This window comes from Xyrauchen texanus, chromosome 4 (genome assembly GCF_025860055.1).
Source record: "Xyrauchen texanus isolate HMW12.3.18 chromosome 4, RBS_HiC_50CHRs, whole genome shotgun sequence".
Lineage (NCBI taxonomy): Eukaryota > Metazoa > Chordata > Actinopteri > Cypriniformes > Catostomidae > Xyrauchen > Xyrauchen texanus.
Window position 1 is genome coordinate 19,264,951 of NC_068279.1, and position 22,546 is coordinate 19,287,496.

Sequence of the window (22,546 nt, forward strand, 5' to 3'; positions counted from 1 at the left end):
CACCTGTATGGTCACAATGCGTGGCAGAGGCTGTCTGGTGTTGGCACCCCCTTCAACAGCAATACCCAATGTGCTGGCACACTTGGGCACCCGTACAAGAGTAGGCTCCATTATTCCCATCTAAAACAACAGCAAAAAGAGAGATTCTACTGTAGATATCAAACTCAAAAAGACAGAAATAGAGATAGAAATGTAGAGGTGTAGAGAGGAGTGGGAGAGACTTTTACATGAATGAGGGAAAATTGGAATATTAGAGCTTGCCTCAGGAGACAAACTGAAAACCACTCTTTAAACCCTTATCTAAGTATAATAGAAGCACGACAAACAAGACTAAACCCATACAATGTGAAAGAGATAAATGCTTCTGCACACTGGCTACTTGTATGATAAAATAAAACTGGCTTTAAGGATGAAATGTGGTCACTAGTGTCACTAAACAGAATTGAAAAACTATGACTGTTTTCAAACAGATTCCCCAAATACTCCCTCACTGTGGGAGTAGTGACACTAGAAGTCTCTCTTGAGAGCCTTGGTTACCTCTTATTTATGAGAAAAGGCCAATGAGAATTGGCAAACAGAATTTGCATGCCCCTCCCTCGGACATAAGGGTATAAAAGGAGGGAAGCGTACATCTGTTCAGACATCTGTTCGGTTTTGAGCTGAGAAGCCGAGAGTAAGGTCCCAAAATCTCATTCCCTACATCAGGGCACGGAGGTTACGACAGTTACCGAGACAATCCCCTTCTGTCACTCACTCGACATTGTGTCAATGTAGTGACACTAGGGGTCCCTATCTATAAATGCCAAAATACTGAACCGTGTTATGTGGACTGCTGATGCAGGTGCAAGCAATCTGCTGCGTGCAAAAAAAACAGGTGCATCAGATTGCACGTAACCTTCCCCAACGCTCCAAAAGATGTCATATAGTTCCCCACATCCCTGAGGGAGGAAAGTGACGTAACTAGCATGGGAGCAAGCCATGGCTATTGCTCTCTCTATGTTTTCTCTCCATAGAGTGTTAGATGCGACTGGGGCCGTCTTCTTTTCCTATCCTATTCTTTCAGGGGGAAAAGACCCCGCAGAGACCACATCCTGCCCAGCAACATATGGGGGTGGTGCAGTGGTAGGTCCTGCCTCAAAGGGGAGGAGCTCTACAAACATAGTGACCAGGGGGCAGGGGGAACTCTGCCCAAAAGAGATGCGGGTCCACCGACAGGGGGAATATTTTGCAGAAAATACATCACAGGAGATTATCGAAATAATCAGAACCTGTGGAGCACCTGTTCCAGTACAGGCAAGTCGGTGCCTGCAGTGGGTCTGGCTGTGAACTTCCTCCAATGAATTCAGAGTCAGAGGGCTAGGGAGGAAGGACATCCAGGGTCTGTGACATGAGGACTTTCCTCGGGGAGTAGAGCGCATGTCTTCGCCTCAGGAGAGGGGAAAGGCGCTATGCACAAGCGATACACTTGAGGTTGCCCGGGACATGAGTGGTGCAAAGGAGGAGATGGCGGGCGAGTTGCGACATGCGAAGAGAGCAAATGCCGCCTTGGTGATTTATATATGCTACTGTCACTGTGTTTTCTGAGCGGATCAACACATACTTGCCACGGATCAGCGGCAGAAATCTGCGCAGGGCAAGAAATACAGCCAGGAGCTCTAGGCAGTTGATGTGCCAACCCAGCCGCAGCCCTATACAGGAGCCAGGGGCTGTGTGCCCGTTGCACACGGTGCCACAAACCGACGGGGAGGCGTCTGTAGTAACTACAATGTGTCTGAACACCTGCTGTAGGTGCATATTTTTTAATGCCTTGGCCTGGTGGACTTGCAGGAGGGCCATGATGTGCAGGCCGGAGGCGGCTGTGGCATGGCTATGGCTGAGACAATGTTAATGTACAGGCCTTGGTGTTTGAGTGCCGGTCAATCCCTGGTGAACTGCCCTGCCGTCAAGGGTAGTGAGAGCGGACAAGCGAGGAAGTCGGTTTCAGGCAGTGAAAGGTGCCCTCCACGACTTCGTCAGCTCGTCATGCACCTCTGTGAAGAAAGGAACCAGGGGGGTGGTCATCAGAAGCGGAGAGGTAATGACCGCATCCAGGAATGACACAAAGATGGAAGGGCATCTTGAAAAAGACACATCTTTAAAAAGACGTTAAAGGTCAATGTGCTTACACTTTTAGAGAAATATATACTCTTTTTTTAGAGGGATGTCGAAGCGCCCAGGGGCTCAAAAGCGGAGCGGTAACGAACATATCCAAGAATGACAAAAAGACGGAAGGGCATCTTGAAAAAGACAAATCTTTAAAAAGACGTTCAACGTCAATGTGCTTACTCTTTTAGAGAAATATATATACTTTTGTTTTAGAGGGCTGCCGAAGCGCCCAGGGGCGTAGTCTGCACTGGCATGCAGAAGAGGAGAAAAGCCGCTGAAATGCGCCGTATCTCCAACAGCGTATGCCCTTTAGAGGTGAGTGGAACAGCAGTGGGTTTTACTCAGCTCGCTGAAACAGACACACGCTTTCCTCTTTTTATACCCGTATGTCCAGGGGAGGGGCATGCAAATTCTGTTTGCCAATTCTCATTGGGCTTTTCTCAAAGATAAGAGGTAACCTAGGATCTCAAGAGAGACCCCTAGTGTCACTACATCGACAGAACTTCGAGTGAGTGACAGAAGGGGAACAAATTGCCTCGCCTCAACCTCACATCATTGGATTAGCCAAAGTTGCTGTGTTGGGCTGGTCAGGATGTTCAAACAAGCAATGAATAAATATGAAAACAATCCTACCAATGGACTACTAAAAGCTGCTTATCCACATTAAGCTTGGATTGGAGAAAATATTTTTACGAAGAAAAAATACGCACACTTCATTTTTAAAGATTTACATGAAAGTGTTATATAAGCAACAAAACATCACTTGCGGCTACAATCTTACCTGATTTGCAGCCTGTGCAAGTCCTTCCAGTCTGCGCAAGTCCCCTATGACCTGCAGGAAGGGAGGTTTACCTGGCCGCGGACTGCTGTCCTTACTCAACCCTCCAGCCTCTGCAATGTCCACTCCACTGTCCTCACTCAGAGTCTGCCCGCTGTCTGACAGCTGGGACAGCGTGGCTCCTGGGAATATAGACAAATTAGAAAGCAAAGCCATAAATCACAATACAATTTAGCATTCAGAGATAAAAATCTGTATTTAGACAGACATGAAGAATTTATGAAGACATCACACATTAGCTGGGTATGAGATTTATATACTGTACAGTGGGTAGAATTCCCTAAGTATTGAAATTCATCACAGTGTATATATATATATATATATATATACACACACACACACACACACACACACACACACACACACACACACACACACACTTCCCACACAAAAACATGCTCTGATTCAAACAGGTAAGCACATACACACCCACAAACACAAAGGTCACTTTGAAGAAAAACTCAACAGATCTGAATTGATACTATCTTTAGATATACTGTACAGAGGGGTTAAAAGAGTCAATTTGTGAAAATGCTTCTATTATGCATTTTTCTAATTTAACACTTTTTACCCTATAACTTCCAATTCACTTTAAATCAGCATAACAATCTGAGTAAAAAGTTTAATTGAAAAGCTAACATGAAAATGACAAAGTCTTTGCTATGTCCTCATTTTGCTGTCTACAAGTTTGTGCAAAACCTGATGATCCTGATCCCAGCATAATCTGAGAATATTCCAAAGAGCATCTTGGATGTTTTAATGAAATTAACATTATATAGTGCATAAAAAGAATGTTCAATGTTAAAAAATTAAATACTGTTACGAGTTACTCAACATTATGTTGGTCCAAAACAAAACACAAAAAGGAATATACAGAATACATCTATTTTTACATACAATGAAAGAGAATAGTGACAGAGGCTAACATACTGTCTAACATCTCCTTAGGTGTTCCATGGAAGAAAGAAAGTCAAATGGGTTTCAAATGACATGAAGGTGAGTAAATCATAAGGGAATTTTGAAGTGAACTATCCCTTTAACTTGGTCAAATTTATTTATTGTATTAGAAACCTTGAAATAAAACCTCAAGGGAATATTCCAGGAATATTAATACAAGTGAAGCTCAATCGACGGCATTTGTGGCATAATGTTGATAAACACAAAAACAATTTCGACTCACCCCTTCTTTTTCTTTAAAAAACAACAACTAAAAAGAGGTTACAGTGAGGAAAAGACAATACCATTTTTTGGAGGGTTCAAAGTTCAAATATGAAGATTTTAGTTAAAAAAAACATTTGAATCTTCAGTTAAAACTTGTGTATTATTTGATAAATTACTAAATCACAGGGACTATGATGTTATGTCGTCATGGCAACAAAGTTATAGTTATATAACTTTAAACAGAAAAGTTTGTTAAGCAATTTTATCACACTAAAATTACAACCTCAATTCCGAAAAAGTTGGGACAGTATGAAAAAATTGTGTTAACTAACAAAGGTTTACTAAAGTAATTCAAATCCCATGTTCATGATATCCATTACAGATGAATGATGTCTGGGGGATGAGAGATCATGTGCATTCAGAAGTGGTTTCCTCTTGAACTTTCTGCACCGAGATTTGACCAGATTCCTTGAATCTTTTAACTATATTGCACACTGTAGCGTGCGGAATGCCCAAAATCCTTCCAATTTGTCTTTGGGGAACATTGTTCTCAAATTGGTTCCATTCACTTTCATTGTCAGTGCCTCACTGGAACTCAAATTTCCCAGATTGTAAGACAAAATAAATTTTTGTGATAATCAACATTAAGCCACAAATTCTGTTGATTGAGCTTAACTTGGTTCACACCTGAATATTCCTTTAAATATTTCCTAATCATTTTATGATTCATGTTTCTTAGTTTAACATTTTTCAAAATCATAAAAGTTTGTTTATTTCTAGACTTGAATTACATTTTGAATACAAGATTTCCAATATGGACTGTAATTGCAGAGTGGCTTTACCTCGCAGCTGGGGCTGGGGTCTTTCATCTGCCGTCTCAGGCTCAGCGTGCAGTGGGCTGCTTTGGGCTTCACCATAGGAGTGTGTAGAGGGGGAGCCCTTTGGCTTTTCTGGGCTACAGGGGGGTGGCAACGGCATTTGCAGCGAAGGAGAAAGGGATGGTGAAGAATGTGGAGAGATCATGGGGGTTGGCGTGCCTTCCCGAGAATGATTAGGAGACCCTGGATGTGGGGAAAGCACTGCTGCTTGCCTGCTCATCAGAAACTGAACAAGGTCTGTCGTCAATGGTCCAGATGAAGGGCTCGCATGGTAGGAGGACAGTGGGGAATTGTGATGGAGAGAACAAGGTGGAGGAGTGTGATAGACAGAGCAGGTGGAGGAGGTGTGGTGGATGGTACAAGGTGAATTGTGGGCAGAGCAGGGCAGGTGTGAGTGAGGGTGATTGTGGGCGTGGCTTTCCTGGTGCCGCCTACAGGAGGCGGTAAATAGAAGGTTGGACTGGGACAGTTTGGATGACGGGCGTTTGGTCTGACCTTTAGGGCTTCCGTGATGAACATGGCCTTGAGCAGGTGGAGGGGGAGGCTTGAAAGAGGGTGGTGACTCAGATGAGGACTGCAACTTGTCCTGCAATAAAACATAAATGTACTGTCCATATTTTTCTGCTCACTCTCATTTTAGAAGACAAGCAATTTTAAGAGGCATTTTCAATGAGGTAGGTTATGACAACACCAGAAAAAACCCATCCTGACATTTAAAGCATTTATGAGTGACATTTCCTTCTAAAATGTCAGCACATTATGAAATTAACAGATGATAGAGTTGTCACCATGTGTAACAATTTAGTGCATTCATATGACAATAGGGACAATCACTGATTCATCCAGGATAATGGTTTGTGATTACAAGAATTAATGTTGGGCTACTGATGCTTAATTAAATGAGAAAAAGAAAGGGATGTAGTAAAGATCTATTTAACTTGGCAAACACATTCTTCAGCTTCTGTGCAAAGACCAAACATGCAAATTCACTGTACTTGTATACCTAAGATAAATGGGAAATCTATCACATGGGCAGTGTTCAGTATGAACATGCTGACTTAACAACATATTTTATGTCACCATGCATTTTTCGTGGAATCAAAGTAACTGGCATCATAAGGTTAAACTTTCTGTACAAACATCAGCAGTTACTGGTATTATCAATCAGGGGCTAAAAAGGGTTCAAGGAACGAAAACCGAAAATGTATTAAATGTTACTTTTAAAAAGTTATTTTTAAATGCTTGTAACTAGTTATAACTGGTTAATTTAGTTCTGATAATTTTTTAACGAACCCAAAGGCCAAAGGGTTTATCACAGATATTTTGGGGAATTACACCACTTCAGGTTGCCTGATAAAATGAAAAATTTACTTTGATCTTGAAAGAAACTGCATCACACATTTCTTTGCCTAATTGCCCATTGTGGATGTCACATTCTGTGAATAAAGACCTTTTTAACAACTGTGTATAATTACTTCATACTGTACAGTACATGCACGGCTAATCCAGATACAATTTATTTGACGTAAAAATTTATTTCCCAGTTGTTTCCAAATCTTCATTGAATTATTGTTTGATTTGATGCATTAATACACATTTGAGGCTGCCAGATTTTGACTGAGAAGCAGATCTGTAATTAAAATTATACTTATCTGTTAATTAACTGTATGTATTTTATGATTTATATGCTGATATATCCATCACTGTAATGACGTGGTGTGGAAACAGGAGAATGCAGACGGGGGTGTGGATCCAAGTGCGGCTTTATTAATAGAAACACAAAGAAAAAAAACACTGGAACAAAGCAAAAATCCACGATGGGAAAAAGGGTGAACTAAACACTAGAGAATGCGGAGGAAATCCTCGAACGAGTCAAACAGGCAGGGGCGCGAGAACAGCAGGGTAACCTCGGACGGACTGACAGATAGCTGGGTAACCACGAACGAGTAGACAGAATGACAGGGAACACGAACAAAGAGCGTTTTACCAGACATCAGAGGAGACACGGAACGTTAACGCACGACAACGGGAAGGGAAAACAGCGGGGTTTAAATAAAGAGACACGGTAATGACAAAATGACAGACAGGTGCGGACAATAACACGCAGACAGGGCCGGAAATGACGGGAAGAAGGGAAGTGTAGTTTTCACCGAGACAGTGAAACACGGGCGGAGAACAAGGGAGCGTGACATGGAAAGTGACTAGTGACGGGTGAAACAGAAAACACGGGGCGGAGAACACGAAACACGGTGCAGACGATGCGAAACACAGTGCAGGTGACACGAAACATGGTGCGGGTGACACGAAACCGTGACAATCACACAGGAAAACATTTAATTGCTTATTTTTTCTTAGTTTGTTGAGGTAAGTGGCTTATTTTGGGCTTGTTTTTCCAGACCATGTTGCTTGTTTCTCTTGTGAGATCTTAATGTTATTAACCGTTCTTTTATTCTGTTCTAACCAGTTGCCATTTGGAATGGAGACTGTGGAACTTCTGAACCAGAACAAAACATTTTTTTTAGTTTTTGCCCAGAACAAACCGGAATGAAACACATTTGTTTTCAGTCCCATTTATCAATAAAACCAGCTCTGATATCACAAAGAAAAGAGGCATTCATACAGTACATACTGTGTGAGTAAGAAACATCCAATAACAAAATGTATTACACATTTCTTTATAATACTTAATTCTGATTGGTCAATTACTGCATTCAGCAGTCAAATATTTTAATATAGTGACCGTTATATTATAATTGACCGTTGTCTCATGCAACAGATTTCTTACAAAGCTGGGCTAGTTTCATGTCTATCACTCTGTGACATATCAATTCACATATAATAAAAGTACTAACTCAAATATTTATTTTCCATTTATTTAGAGTATTTTTTTGGTAAGTAGCCATGTAATAAGTAGGATATTGTGCGGTCAGCCAGTCATTATCGCAAAATTGACCCCTTCAGGGTCATACAAGATCATTCCGCTTTCCTTCTCTGGGTTTGTTTTCCAATTATGACTGGCTGATTGTACCTTATCCCCTACAATATATCATGCTTTGTTCTAAGGTTGACAGCGAAGGTGACAGCCCTGGGATTTTAGGGCTAAATATGTCTAAATATGTTTTTCTAGCCCCTAAACCTGTCCCTTTCTTTCCTTAATAAAGTTTTTGAAATGTTTTATCAAATACAACCAAATTTTGGATGCTTGTACTCTGCAAAACATTTCTTTCATCCAGACAATTGCTGTGTGGACACAAAGCAAGTAATTTAAACAATGTCAGTGATACTCACCAGATCATTGTAAGGAAGAGCATTCAGACTCTCAAGAGGCATCAAATCTCCATCCAACCTGCACTCAGTCTGGAAAGGCAAACAAACAGACAAAAACAATCATTGAAATGACCCAACCGTTCACAGAAACAATCACTCCCGAAAATGTACAATCAAAAAGCTGTGTTTGCACTTAGAAATGCATGCTCCGCTTGACAGATAGACAGTTATTTCTCATCAATTCAGCTGAGTTACTAGCTTACACAGCGTGAGATTTTACAACTCACAATAACGAATGCAATCAACTTATGCAATTAATAAGCCACAGTGGGTGATTTGAAGATCAGCACGATCAATGCAGGTACAGCAGATGTCAGAGTCTGAATGAAGCTGGCCATTACAAAATTCAGACCACAATGATTTAAGAAACAATAAGAACTCAGAGAATAAAAAAATCCTCAAGAATCTTCTACTAACCAGCAGTATCATCAACCCTCACGTTGTCCACTGGTGCATGGTGAGTGAAGGTGAGTGAGCATTTTCACGTAATTTTTATGGAAGTTGAGTGCCATGCTCGCGAGGTGTATTGCGGCATTGACAACGGTGCGGAGCAAGCATGGACAGTGGCAGAGAGCGCTCAATCAATTTGAGAATTCCTCAGCTTTATGCAAATGAGAAGTGGAAACACCGTGCAGCAGCCAATCACTGTAAGCTTAATGCAGTGATGTCTGTCATAAGCAGGGGTGTAAATAACAAATTATAAATGCTCTCGTTTCTGTAATTAAGTTGTTTTCCCAGGAATTCTACTTTTTTAAGTAGTTTTCAAATGGTATACTTTTTTTTGCTTGAGTGCATTTTAAGGGCTGTAACAGCATATTTACTGTGCTCTTTTACCTCTGTGTTCGCTACTTCCCTGTCCTGATATTATATTTATCCATGAACGTGATTGGCTAGGAAGAGTCTTGTGACTCTCGTCAAATCAAAACACATATAGAAAACTTGAACCACAACAGCAAACATGGAGCTAACTAACTGCTTTTAATCTTGGATGTGGAGGATGCATCAAGCAGCAGTTCAACACCATGACTGAACCTGAATTGGCTTTTCGCAATGAAGAGGGCCAATTGCTTGATCGTGTAATGTGAAATTAGCTATTTCTGAACACAACTATTTCTGGACTTAAAAGATACAAGAACTAGATATGCGGAACATTGTTTCTCAAAAGGAAAACAATGTGTCCCCATGTACTACGTGAAGCCCGATGTGGCCTCTTTACCAAAAACACTTTGCCCACCCCTGCTCTATACCCCCACCATTGTGCGTGACATGTCAACTACCAAGTGACAGTCTTTTATTGTATTTTTTTTGTTTTATTTTGCATTCTTTGCATTGTAAATAACTCGCTCTGTGGGCATTAAGGGAAATTTAGACCCTAAACATACAGTAAATAGCTTTTACATTTACATTTACATTTATGCATTTGGCAGATGCTTTTATCCAAAGCGACTTACAGTGCACTTATTACAGGGACAATCTCCCCGGAGCAACCTGGAGTTAAGTGCCTTGCTCAAGGACACAATGGTGGTGGCTGTGGGAATCGAACTACCAACCTTCTTTTAATGCTTTTAATGTAATTGTTTCATACATCATGATTTGAAATGCTGATCAGTGATAAAAGGGAACGTAAATAATGGTATGTATACTAGATTTTGAAACTGCAGCATACAGTGTTTAGTATAAGGGGTTATCGCATTCGTAAACCCAATACTACTCACTACTAATGAGTACTTTTAAATGAGCAACTCTTTTACTCTTGCTTGAGTAGTGTTTAGGACAAGCACTTTTATTCTACTCACATTACAATGGGGGAATCTTTTGTCTTCAGATCATTCTGTGTGTGTTGTGCTTCTTGCCTGTCAGAACTTTCTACTTTCCTCTGTTAGGAGTTACAATTGTTAGGCAGTGCGCAGAAACCTTTCTCTTTCTCTTATCTTTAAAAAAAAAAAAAAAGAAGGAAAGAATGACTGATAAACAAAGCAAGCGGTGTGTGTTCCCATGTATACGCTCTATGGCTGAAACGGACACACACCAGTTTTGTTTTGTGTGTTTGGGGGAAGAGCATGTTGCTCTTGCGTGTGGGCAGGGCGGGTGCGAGCATTGCGATCTGTTTACAGTCAAAATGCTTCACACTCATCTCGCTTAATTCCAAGAGCCAGCACCCACTCTTTCATCGTGGGGCTCTCGCATAGATCTGGCTGAGGAATGAGAGACGGGTCCGTCCCTATCGCTCGCTCTCTCCCCAGAACCAACTGATCCTTCTTGTAAGCCTGAAACATGCTTCGGCACCTCTTCAGTTCACGATGGGGACGCTGAACCTCTGAACATTCCACGTACAATAATAATAAAGAGGCAGTTAGACTGGCCACACGAACAAGAGACCCCCAAATGCTCCAAACTATCAGTGCCTTCATTTCTTTGATGACCTCCATGATGAGCTCTCTCGTTCATGGAGGAAACCTTATACTTCCTATGTCTTCGTGCCCTCGACATCGACATATTCGACTATCGTAGGTGCCGAGGCACGGAGGTATTCAGTGATGCCGACGGTAGAAGGGACACTTGTGGGTTATCTCTCGCCTGGTTTGGCATCCTCACTGAAGAGACCCACTCTCCCCACAAAGCCATGCAGGACCACCTCCACGCTTGTGGGGAAGGCTTATCAGGCAGCAGGTCAGGCTGGTGCTGCCCTGCAAACTATGGCAGTGTTACAGGCATACCAGGCTGATCTGTCGAAGGACCTGAGTGCAGGCACCATGGTCGAAGAAGAGGCTTTCTCTGAGCTTTATCGAGCCACGGATCTGTCTCTCCATATGACCAAGCAGACGGCTCTTGCCATTGGCCGGTCTATGTCTGCTTTAGTCAGCATGGAGAGACACTTATGGCTCAACCTGTCAGGCATTGGAGACAAGGAGAAAGAAATCCTTCTTGATGTCCCGGATTCGCCTTCTAGCTTATTTGGTGATGCTATGAATGTTATCACCAGTTATCACCAGGTTCCAGGAGGCAAAGAGTCAGGAGAAAGCCTTCGGGCAATTTCTTCCTTGCCGCATTCAGGGGGCGGGGCCGTTGGCCACCCACCCCCGCCCTGGTCACCCACCCCCGCCCTGGTCCTTCAAGAAGGGAGGCTCAAAAACAAAGCGTGGTGAGTCATGCTCCCCCTCGTAGAGACTGGGGGCTGGCTCGTTGCCCTCAGCAGCCCCCAAAGCAAGGTTTTGAAGCAGATACTTCCTGGTTCCCAAAAGGGTGGGGGGTTGCGTCCGATCTTAGATTACTTCTCTAAAAATAATTTGGGATCTACAGGCTCTGTCTGTCTTGCCAGCCTGCTTAGATTTTGCCCCACGAATGGCTAAAGCAATTTTGCACCCTCATCCTGACTACCTGACTAAGGTTCCTTTCTCGACTGTACATCCGGTCACTCTCGAAGCCTTATGCTAAAGACTTCACAGACTTTGTCCAGTCCGTGCCCTTCTGACTTATGTTCACCGCACTAGCTAGTGGTGTAAGTCAGGGCAACTATTTGTTTGCCATGGGGGCCGCAACAGGGGAGCGGCCACCACCAAGCAGACAATGTCGCATTGGGTCACCAGTAGGTATCAGGGCTCACCGGACATCCACAGTGTGGCGGCGTGGGTATATTCATTCCCAAAGTGCTAAATCAGCGCAGCATCAAACTGTAGCTTTTTGACAAGGAACTTCTCGGGTTACTTAACTGTAACCCGTTTCCTGATAAGATGCTGTGCTTCATTGCCGCACTGGGATTCCCCAGGACTGCTCTTCAGACAAAATACCTGACGATGCACCTGTGACACATCTATTTATAGCCCTAATACAGGTGCATCCAATGATGTCACCAGCAGAGGCTATAAATTCTGGTCAATTTCATTGATGTGTTGCACACATATTCACAGCTGGTCACACCTAAATTTGTTCCCAAAGCGCTAAATCAGCATCTCTTTCCGCTTTTATCAGGGAACAGGGTTTACAGTTAAGTAACCCAAGATGTTACTTTTATGCAACATTTTGTCATTCTACAACAAAATTGTCTCACAAGTATTTACAGAGGTTTATGCTATCACTAAATTTAGTTATTTTGGAAAAATACTGCAGGTCAAATGATGGCAACATTTTATTCAGAACAGTCATTAATGGTGTCAGCAATGTTGTGTGACTGTGGCAGGCTGGGAGATGAGATTCAAATAGTTTTCCTGATAAACTTGTTGCAATGATAAATTTAAGAGTGTAAGCTGATGTTGTATGTAAATTTAACACATACTTCGTAAAGAACAGGTATAAATAGCTTTAAACAAGTGTTGCTGTGGGACTCTAAACAAAATCAAAATATTTTTTTTTTAAAAGATGGTGAGGGAGACTATTAAACCACACCTGGGATAAAAGGTTCCCTCACTTAGGGTAAAGGGCCCCCAGTGTGTTTAGAGTGATATCATGTAGATTCCTGGGCAATAGTTAGAGAGCACAATTTGTCAACTTATGCAGATACTTTTGAGACAGCAATATGCTTTTTTGAGTAACTAATTAAGATAATACTTATCCAAAAATACCACATAAAAAAGGGTGAATTATTTGTTTGAACATCAATCAAATCTGACATTTCATTACATCTCAAGTATAAAAAAAAAAACGAATTGAGAGAATCAAGTTATTACAAATTATTTTGATATAATCACGTTTAACAAAATTACAAAAATAAAAAATAAGTATTTTGTATCAAACTATACGTGATAATTATTAACTGTGATCATTTCCAGGATATTCATTAACTACATAAATTTACAACATTTAAAAAATAATTAAGTATTAGATCAAATGACCTTAAAATCAAACATTAGACATTGCACATAATTATCTTATGGAACAGGAAAATGTTGCAGTGCATAGTGACAAACATGTGTTTAGGTAATTTTAGTATTTTTTGATGCTATTTAGTATTTTGGGAGAAAATACAATCAAAGGAGCCTTTTACCCTGTGGAGCCTTTAGCCCTATTGTACTCTATATATTCCACCACACTTGCCCATTTACATGCCTTGTTGAAGTCAGGGACAGCAGGGGTCATCTGGCAGGCTGAGGGAGTGTGTCCCTCTGGATGCGAGAAACAGATAGAATCGGGTTGTAGCAGTCCTGGGCCTCCATGCCGGGCTCTCCATGCCTCCATTTCACGATGTACCACCTGCCCATCGAAACGCTTCAGATCCTGTGGAGAGATCAGAGTCCGCACCTCAGCCAACAAGGACAGCTGGGGAACAGGAACAGCCAAAATGTCAGATCATTACAAAAAATGTCTGATTTCAATAAATTCCAAATAGTCAAAATCAGCCATTTAAATACAATGCTGAAAAAAAATCAAGTACCACAAACAATAAAATTATTTTATATATAGCATTACAGATATACTACATGACTAGACACCTGAACACCACACCAATACTGTATGTGCTTGATTAATATTTACTGTAATTTCCTCCCTAATGGCTTCCACACTTCTAGGAAGACTTAGATGTTGGATGGGCACCAGATGTTGGAACATGACTGCGGGTATTTGCTCCCATTAAAACAGAAGAGAATTAGTGAATTCAGGAACTGTTTTTGGGCAATATGACCCACAAAGTGATGTGTGTAAGGTCTAGGATTTGTCCAAATTGTACACATTACACAAAGATGCTTTAGTACACCCCATCCTACTTTAAATGTTTGTCGAAGATGATTTCATGGTTTTATGCTTGATATTAGGCACCTGTTGTAATATTAGTAATAGATGTAACTAAAATAGTCAAAATCATTCATTAGAAGAGGGTGTCCATAAATGTGTGGCCATGTAGTGTTTGCTTGCACAGACATTATTGTTATAAATTGTTAGCAATTCCTGTCAGGTTCTCTACTATAAGCCTTACCTTAGCATGAGTGTTAAAGAGTTCAAACAGGGCCATCGCCAGAGCCTCTACTCCGATATGGTCGCGCTGGTACTCTTGAATGTAATAGCTCATGGTCTGTCTTTCTGTCTCTGTCAAAAGCATGTATGCCTGTTCCTCCAGTGAACTCCACGCACCAGCATGCACTGCTCCGACCGCAGGCACAACACTTTTACGCCAGACTGACTGCAAGAGATAGAAGTTAAAACATTAGAAAATTAGTGTTAAGCCACAAGATGTCAAATTGATCGACACAACCAATGAAAGGGTTGGGCAAAACAGCTCATTCTTTTTTATTACTATTTTCCACATTATAGAATTAGGTTATCTAAACAATGCAATAACCCAAATGGGTTGGGTTACCAAAAAAAATTTTTTTTTTAAAAACAAACCAAAGCTCTCTTATATTTCAGCTTCTTTTTCTGCACACGCTTGGCATTCTCTCAACCATCTTCAAGAAGTATCCACCTCGGATGCTTTTAAAACAGTCTTGAAGGAGCTTCCATGTATGCTGGGTACTTGCTGGCTGCTTTTCAGTCAATATGAATGTACAGTACTCATACATTCAAATAAATGTATTAAAATGTTAGATCTGTAAAGAACATCTGGTTACTGTTGTTACCTCCATTCCCTGATGGAGGGAACTAGATGTTGTGTCGATGTAGTGACACTAGTGACAGGCACTGACACAGCTGAGGAGCTGAGACAGGGTCTACAACAGTAACCAAGATGTTCCCCTTCTGTCACTCACTCAACATTATGCCGGTGTAGTTACACTAGGGGTCCCTATACAAAATGCCACAACTACCTGAACTGTCACGTGGACTGCCGATTCACATGCAAGTAAGCTGCTGAGTGCGTAACAGCAGGTTCACCGGTCTGCACGTAGCCTCTCTCAACGCCCCAAAAAAGTTTAGTTCCCCATATACCTAAGGGAAGGGAAGAGACGTATCTAGTGTGGAAGCAGGGTGTGCCAGCCGCTGCCTTTTCTCTCTATGTTTCTATGTTTTCTCTCTACAGAGTATTTTAGGTTTTCAGCTGGGGCCTTACCTATTCGTTCAGGAGGAAAAGACACCGTGGAGACAACATCCTGCCTGAAGGGGAGGTTAACATGTGGCAAATACGACATGTTGGCTCACCAGCCACATTTGGAAGATGCGTGGTGGTAGGTCCTACCCGAAGGGGAGGAGTTCTACAGACACGACTACTGGGGGATTGAAAGCTTTGCAGAAGGGAGAAGCAGGTCTACCAATAGAGAGATCGTACCGCAGAAAATACATCACAGGGGGTTACCGCAGGTAACCAGTGCCTGTGGAGCACCTACCTCAGTAAAGGGTATGCTAGCACACTTACTGGACCTGGCTACGAATTCCTCCACAAAATTCGTCAGCCTCGGGGCTAGAAAGGAAGGACATTCAGGGTCCATATACTCGTGAACTCGCATGGGAGAAGAAAGTGCATGTCTTCAACTCACGGAGGGGAAAGGCACTGTACGCAAATGGTACACCGGGCCAGCTGTCCTGACAATTTATCTGCTCATAACTGACAACACACGGGATGAAAATGACTCAACCTGGAGATTACAAAATCTTGCGAAGGTATTAGGTGTTGCCCAGCCTGCTGCCCTGCAGATGTCTGCTAGAGAGTTGCATTGGACAGTGCACACGAGGATGCCACACTCCTCGTAGAGTGTGCTCATATTCCCACAGGGGCAGGCACGGCCTTGGTCTGGTATGCCAATGCGATGGCATCAACGATCCAGTGGGCAAACCTCTGTTTGGAGACAACGTTCTCTTTCCGCTGTCTGCCAAAACAGACAAAGAGCTGCTCAGAGCGTCTAAAGCTCTGTGTGCGGTCCAAGTAAATGCGCAAAGCACGCACCGGACACAGCAAGGATAAGGCTGGGTCTGCCTCCTCCTGGGTCAGCGCTTGCAGACTCACCACCTGATCTCTGTCCTACCTCAGGGGAATTTGCGAGGAGCACGAGATGCAATAACCAAGTCTGAGTGGGCCAGTACGGCGCCACGAGGATGACCCATTCCTCATCCTCGCTGACCTTGCACAAAATCTGTGCAAGTAGGCTCACTGGGGGAAACACATATTTGCACAGCCCATAGGGCCAGTTGTGTGCCAGCGTGTCTGTGCCGAGGGGAGCTCCCATCAGGGAATCCCCAGGAAGCAAACAGGTCTACCTGTGCTTCACCGAATCTATCCAAATCAGCTGGACCACCTGCGGATAGACTCTCCACTCTCCACTGAGTGTTACCTGCTGCAAGAGCGATTCTGCTGTGCAGTTGAGTTTTGCCTGGGACATGAGTATCACTGCTGACTCCACAGGAGGAGACGGCTGTTTACATATGCTACCGTCACAGTGTTGTCCATCCAGACCAACACGTGCTTGCCCTGGATCAATGGCAAACGGCTGAGGTCCCTGAGCACCAGGATCCTAGTGTGCACACAACAGATCTCGAGAGTGGACTAGAATCAGCCAGTCGTCAAGATAATTGAGGATGCGAATGCCCACTTCCCTTAACGCGAGGTGACAGGGACAGACTGAAGGGGAGGTGCCATACATGAGCACAATTTATTTTTGTCTAAAAAAACACTTTTTAATATTTGAGCACAAACCTTTAGATCAAAAGGTTTTTAAGATCATCATGAAAAACTTAAATTCAAGTGTCCATACTTTTAACTGAATGTAAAAAGATGAGTCAATTTATTATACTTTTAACTGATTGTAAAAAGATTAGTCAATTTATTTTCATAAATAAAAATAACCAGATAGTGCTACAGAAGTGCTACATTGCTATTAAACAGTTATGCAATCATTAGTCACAGCATGCAGATGATTTGATGTGATGTAATGTGCATGTTGTGGTCAGTGTGTGGGCAGCTGGCACTCATGAGAAACAAAGAATAGCAGCTGCAGGACAGTTTCTGTGAGACCTCATCAGTCAGCCATGTCTAATATGTAATACTATTACCCTGGGGTAACAAACTCTTTCTCTCTCTCGATTTTTGATGCACCTTCTCTTGAAAACTCCTCCGCTCTCCTTAATCTACATCACAATAACTGCAATCTCTAACTAAAAGCTTCCTCTCCTTCTCTCCTTCTCTCCTTCTCTCTCTCTCTCTCTCTCTCTCTCTCTCTCTCTTCCTCCCTCCATCTCCCAGAGCTGCAATTATGAAAAAAACACAGAAACACCATGCATTGTACATCTAAGCACCAACATCTACCCTCGAGCCCCTGAACTGGACCTAAAAGCTTGCAAAAATATAACAATATTTTTTCTTTCTAACATTTCATTATTTTTTTATTATAATTAAAATTCCCTTTATTAGAACAAAACTCTCAAACTGACAGAGCGATATAAACAACCAGTCCATAATTAGAGAAAAGTTAAGATTTCAGTTTCACTAACCATCCAATTTGCATTTTAGCATTGCTTTCAAAATACAGATAACATTGTAACAGGAATAACCTGCGGTTCAGTTGTCTGACTGATTCTGTCCATGATTCATACAGCTAATTCCTGTGATCGGTTCAGTCTGATTCTTTAATTGGTTGATTCATTAAAAAGAACTGCACCAATCAAGCACTTCCTTAGAGAACTGGACAGAATTTTGTGCTGTAATTTTGTGTGTGTGTGTGTTTGTGTATGTGCGTGCATCAAATCAGGGCAACACAACACCGCTAAAAAATGGTATAATGCATTTTTGTTTCTTTGCAGTGGCACTGTGCCGTTCCTGAATATCGGTGCAGGAAACACTGATGTAGCTAGCAACTTACTGGAAAAAATAAAATAAAAAAATCAGTTAACAATCGTTACAGACGTTTTGAAGAACTCTGATAGAAAATAATGGCAATGTTCTTTGCGAGAACAAATAGGGATACACCACTGCGTAGCATAGCGAGTTACATAGTATTTGTAAGAGAAATGCTGTCTATTGCACATGCAACTGAATAATAATTTACTCAGTTAAATATGTGATACTGATATATTGTGATTGAAAGTTGCATGGAGAAAGAGGCAGTGAGAGGGGAATCAGAGATATCAGAGACAAAGAGCAAGAATAAGACAGACAGAAGAAAGAGGACAGGAGCAGGAGTTTTGCTCTGAAAAAAGCCATGGTTTGACTGAAATCAATAGGCCTACTTTTTAAGCGTCTGTCGGTTGCATCTGGCCTTGAATGCTTCCATTTCAAGAAAAACAGGAGTGTCTTCTCCTTACTCAAGGATTTTCTATACTCTTCCTCTATTGGCACACAGTCAATGGTACAAGCTTCTTAAAGCAATTCAATATCAAACAAAAAATGGTAAATACGACTTATATTATATATTTATGACTAACACAGACAACCTCAATCAAATCAATTTGTTGTGTCTTTATGGTTACCTATTTTTATGGTTGTGTGTTTTTTTACTATTTTCACCAGACATACTCTTTAATTCACACCTTTCTGCACCTTTTGCCTCTTTTCCGTGTTCTAGAAAGTGCAGCTGGATCTTTTCAGCCTGCTGTCATCAGAAAGAACAGCTCTCTCACATCCCATCATGGACAATCCCATATTATATTCTTACTAATCAATATGGGTGATACACAGATAACAGAGTATAGGTTTTCTTTAGGTATTGCCTAGAGGCTTTGGTGTTGACACAGATTCTAGTGTGCTTAGGCAAATGGATAATTACAATGTCTGACACCTGATTCATAAAGTCAAGATTCCAGTTTTCAGCCCCTGCTAGAGGAAATAAATACAGTATTGTACTGTGTAAATTGCAAAAAATTAATAGCAAATATTTCAGCAAATACTGATTTTATCAAGGCATTTTAACACAGTGAAATCGACTTGGTTTCCTCTGTCTGCTGCAAGCAGTTATAATATACTGTAAAAAACATCACGCAATGATGGCCTTACATGGGTTGCATTATTCTGGGTCAGCAGGCTATAAAATGCCATTGAGATGGGAATGCTAAAAGCTCCAATATACTTCACACGAAATCAATCAACTAATGGATGTGGCATCATTCTAAACCAAATCTGGCCAAAACGACTAGGTTACTATTGTAGCCTCCATTCCCTGATGGAGGGAACAAGACGTTGTGTCGTAAAAGCTACATTAGTGGTCTCTCTTGACAGAATTTGCATATCCTGCCCCCTGACATACAGGTATAAATGGAGGGAAATGAGTCTGTCCATTCAGGTTTTTGCCCTGAGGAGCCGAGAATGAGGTTCGGCCATAACAGTGGCTCAGTTCAGCATCGTGGCCGGGGGGACACAATGTCTTGTTCCCTCCACCGTGGAAAATCCACACAGGGGGATTAATCCACACAGGGGCCCGTCCTGTGGAGCAACTATTCCAGTACATAGTAGTTTCAGTACCCATAGTGGGTCTGGTCGGGGAATTCCTCTGCTGAATTCGTGGAACAGAGGGCTAGGGAGGAGTCATCCAGGGAGTCAAGTTAGTGGGATCTCCTGGGATAAGAGCAGATGTGAACACCTCAAAGGAGGGGAAAGGCACTAGGTGCAAGCGGTACATCCGGTCAGTTGTTTTCCGCATTACAGAGTTCTACCGGCTTGGACCTGAGGATACACACAGCCCTGAGATTGTAATATCTCATAAAAGGTATTGGGTGTTGCCAGCCCGCTGCTCTGCATATGTCTGCTAGGGAGGTGCCATTGGCCAGTGCCCACGAGGATGCCACACTTCTCGTAGAGTGTGATAGAACCCGTAAGGGGCAGGCACGGCCTAGGTGTGATGGCCAAAGCTATGGCATCAACGACTCAGTGGGAAAGCCTCTGTTTGGAGACAGCGTTCCCTTTCCGCTGTCCACAAAAGCAGACAAAGAGCTGGTCAGAACATTTAAAGCTCTGCGTGCAGTCCGCATAAGTACGCAAAGCACGCACCGGACACAGTGAAGTAAAGGCTGGGTCTGCCTCCTCCAGGGGCAGTTCGTTTGCAGGTTCACTACTTGGTCGCTGAAGGGGGTCATAGGAACCTTGTGCATGTAGGCCGGTCAGGGTCTTAGGACGACAATGGTGTCTGCCGGACCAAACTACAGGTAGGTCCCCAACCCTCTTGATGGAGGCGGGCGCGATCAGGAGGGCCGTCTTAAAGGAGAGGGCCTCCAGAGATCCCAGGAGGGGAACAGGCTTGGCCAGGGAGGATTCAACCTCTGGGCGCCTCTAAGGAACCTTGTGCTTACCTCGCTCTGCACACCCGGCAGGGGGCCAGTTAGTGACTGAGGAGGAGGTCCCGTGTAGGCGTCCTCTGGACTCATCAGAACTGGCCAGCCAGGGGGCAGCCGCCTTGCATCCGGAGGTGGGGGGTCTGTGTCCTGGGTGCCGGGACTGCTGAAGTGTGGCACCGGATTGCCGTGAGGATGGCATTTGCAGGCCAGGTGACCCAGGGAGAGAGGAAATTGCTCTATTATTGAAAATGTTGGAACGCTGGTATGGCGGCGGGGCATGATGTGGCCTCCATCTGTTTCTTCACGCTGAGAACTGCTGGGCGAAGTAGTCAACAGTGTTGCAGAATAGACCAAGCTGGGAGACGGGGAAGTTGAGAAAGCGTGCTTTGTCTACCTCCTGTATCTCGACCAGGTCCAGCCATAGATGATGCTCCTGGACCATGAGGGTGACCATCGCCCATCCGATCGATCGGTCATCGAGCGCAGTTCCTGCATCACATCAGGATCAGGACTACCCAAGTGCAGATCTTCAAGTGCCTTGTCCTGGTGGATTGCAGGGGGCCATGGCATGCAGGGCAGAGACAGCTTGGAGCCGCTCCACCGTCGAGGGTAGTGAGAGCGGAGGAGCGTGGAAGCCGGTTTCGGGCAGTAAAAGGTGCTTCGTCAACTCGTCATGCACCTCCGGGAAGAAAGGAACTGGGGGGAATGGGGGGGGTGGTGCGTGGCTGTGACCCAGGGAACCAATCGTCTAACAATGAGAGGTTGGGGGGTTCCAGTCCCGCCACGCGCTCACGATGGTCCGGGCAAGCTTAGCGGACATCTGCACATCAGGCTCAGACTGGATGAGCAGACCCGCAGGTGGCAGCCCAGTCGGGTCATCAGCATCAGCTCTCCGATGTAGCGGCGAAATCATCATCCAGCTCGCGGGGTCTGAGGGAGTAAACAGACTGGCCGTGAGGCAAGCCGCTCTCAACTCGAGCCCGAACGGAAGCAAACGAGCGTGCTGGGGGGTGGGTAGTTCGTGGAGATTTACCTGGCGAAAACGAGCCAGCTGTATGCCCCAAATTGCCTTCATCGCGTGGGGGGCGGCTGAAGTGGCTTTCTCTCGTGAAGAAAGAAAGCCGCGACCGCAACATTGCCATGGCTATGTTCTCGAACTGAGAACATAAACCATTAATAAAACGCTGCCTGCGTGTGATCGCAGCCCAGGCACGCAAGGCAGCTCTTATGACCGTCATAAGTGGAGAGAAACTCGACAGCATCTAGGAACTACACAGGGGTGGAATGACATTTTTAAAAAGACACGTCCTGAAAAGTACATTCACCATCAGCTGTGTATTGCTCTTTTAGAGAAAATAAATCACTTTTAGTAGCGCTGCCGAAGAGCCCAGGGGCAAAGCTGCACTGTTGTGCAGAGAAGGAGAAAGCCACTGATATGCGCCGTAGATCCAACAGCATATGCTCTGTAGAGATTAAGTGATACAGCTGATCACACAACTGCTTGGCTCCGAAGGTAAAATCTGAATGGACAGACTAATTTCCCTCCCTTTATACTCATATGTCTGGGGGAGGGACATGCAAATTCTCATTGGCCTTTTCTCAAGTTCAGAGATGCACGAGGCTCTCAAGAGAGACCCCTAGTGTCGCTTCTTCGACACAACGTCGAAGTGAGCGACATACGGGGAACAGATTTTTAGATCATTGCAGTGGTTCGCAACAGGTCGCTTGGGTGAATTTGAGGAACATTTCGTACCAGCTGCTAAACACCATACTGCCACTGATCCAAGATGATGACATGATAGGTGAGTGTGACCTTGGACTCCACCTACTTTGACACAAACGTCTTTTCCAGTTTAATTTCAATGCTCCAGTATGTCGTGACCAGACACAGGTAACAGGTAATAGGTAACAACATAAACATGAACATGTTGGAGTGTAGAGTTGGTGAGCTGGTGCAAACCCATACCTTTACAACTGTTTGAATAGAGATAAAAAAAAAGATTCAGAGTTAGCCTAGAACTCCTGGAAGGAAAATGCATTGAAACTTGGTGTAGATGACTCTGAATTATGCAAAGCA

At 43.3% G+C, this 22,546-nt stretch overlaps 1 protein-coding gene across 3 annotated transcripts in view; it reads right to left on the minus strand.

Annotated features, from left to right (window-relative positions):
* Nucleotides 1-22,546, minus strand: part of LOC127643227 (whirlin-like) — a 144,464-nt gene that overhangs the window by 28,308 nt on the left and 93,610 nt on the right. For 2 of the 3 annotated variants that reach the window (XM_052125866.1, XM_052125868.1), the window contains exons 6-11: nucleotides 14,258-14,461; nucleotides 13,393-13,602; nucleotides 8,311-8,379; nucleotides 4,987-5,608; nucleotides 2,927-3,105; nucleotides 4-120 (exon numbers count right to left, since the gene is read on the minus strand). In XM_052125866.1, the coding sequence (XP_051981826.1) occupies nucleotides 4-120; nucleotides 2,927-3,105; nucleotides 4,987-5,608; nucleotides 8,311-8,379; nucleotides 13,393-13,602; nucleotides 14,258-14,461 (1,401 nt within the window). The remainder of the gene's footprint in view (nucleotides 1-3; nucleotides 121-2,926; nucleotides 3,106-4,986; nucleotides 5,609-8,310; nucleotides 8,380-13,392; nucleotides 13,603-14,257; nucleotides 14,462-22,546) is intronic. The other variant, XM_052125867.1, reaches the window with a different exon arrangement.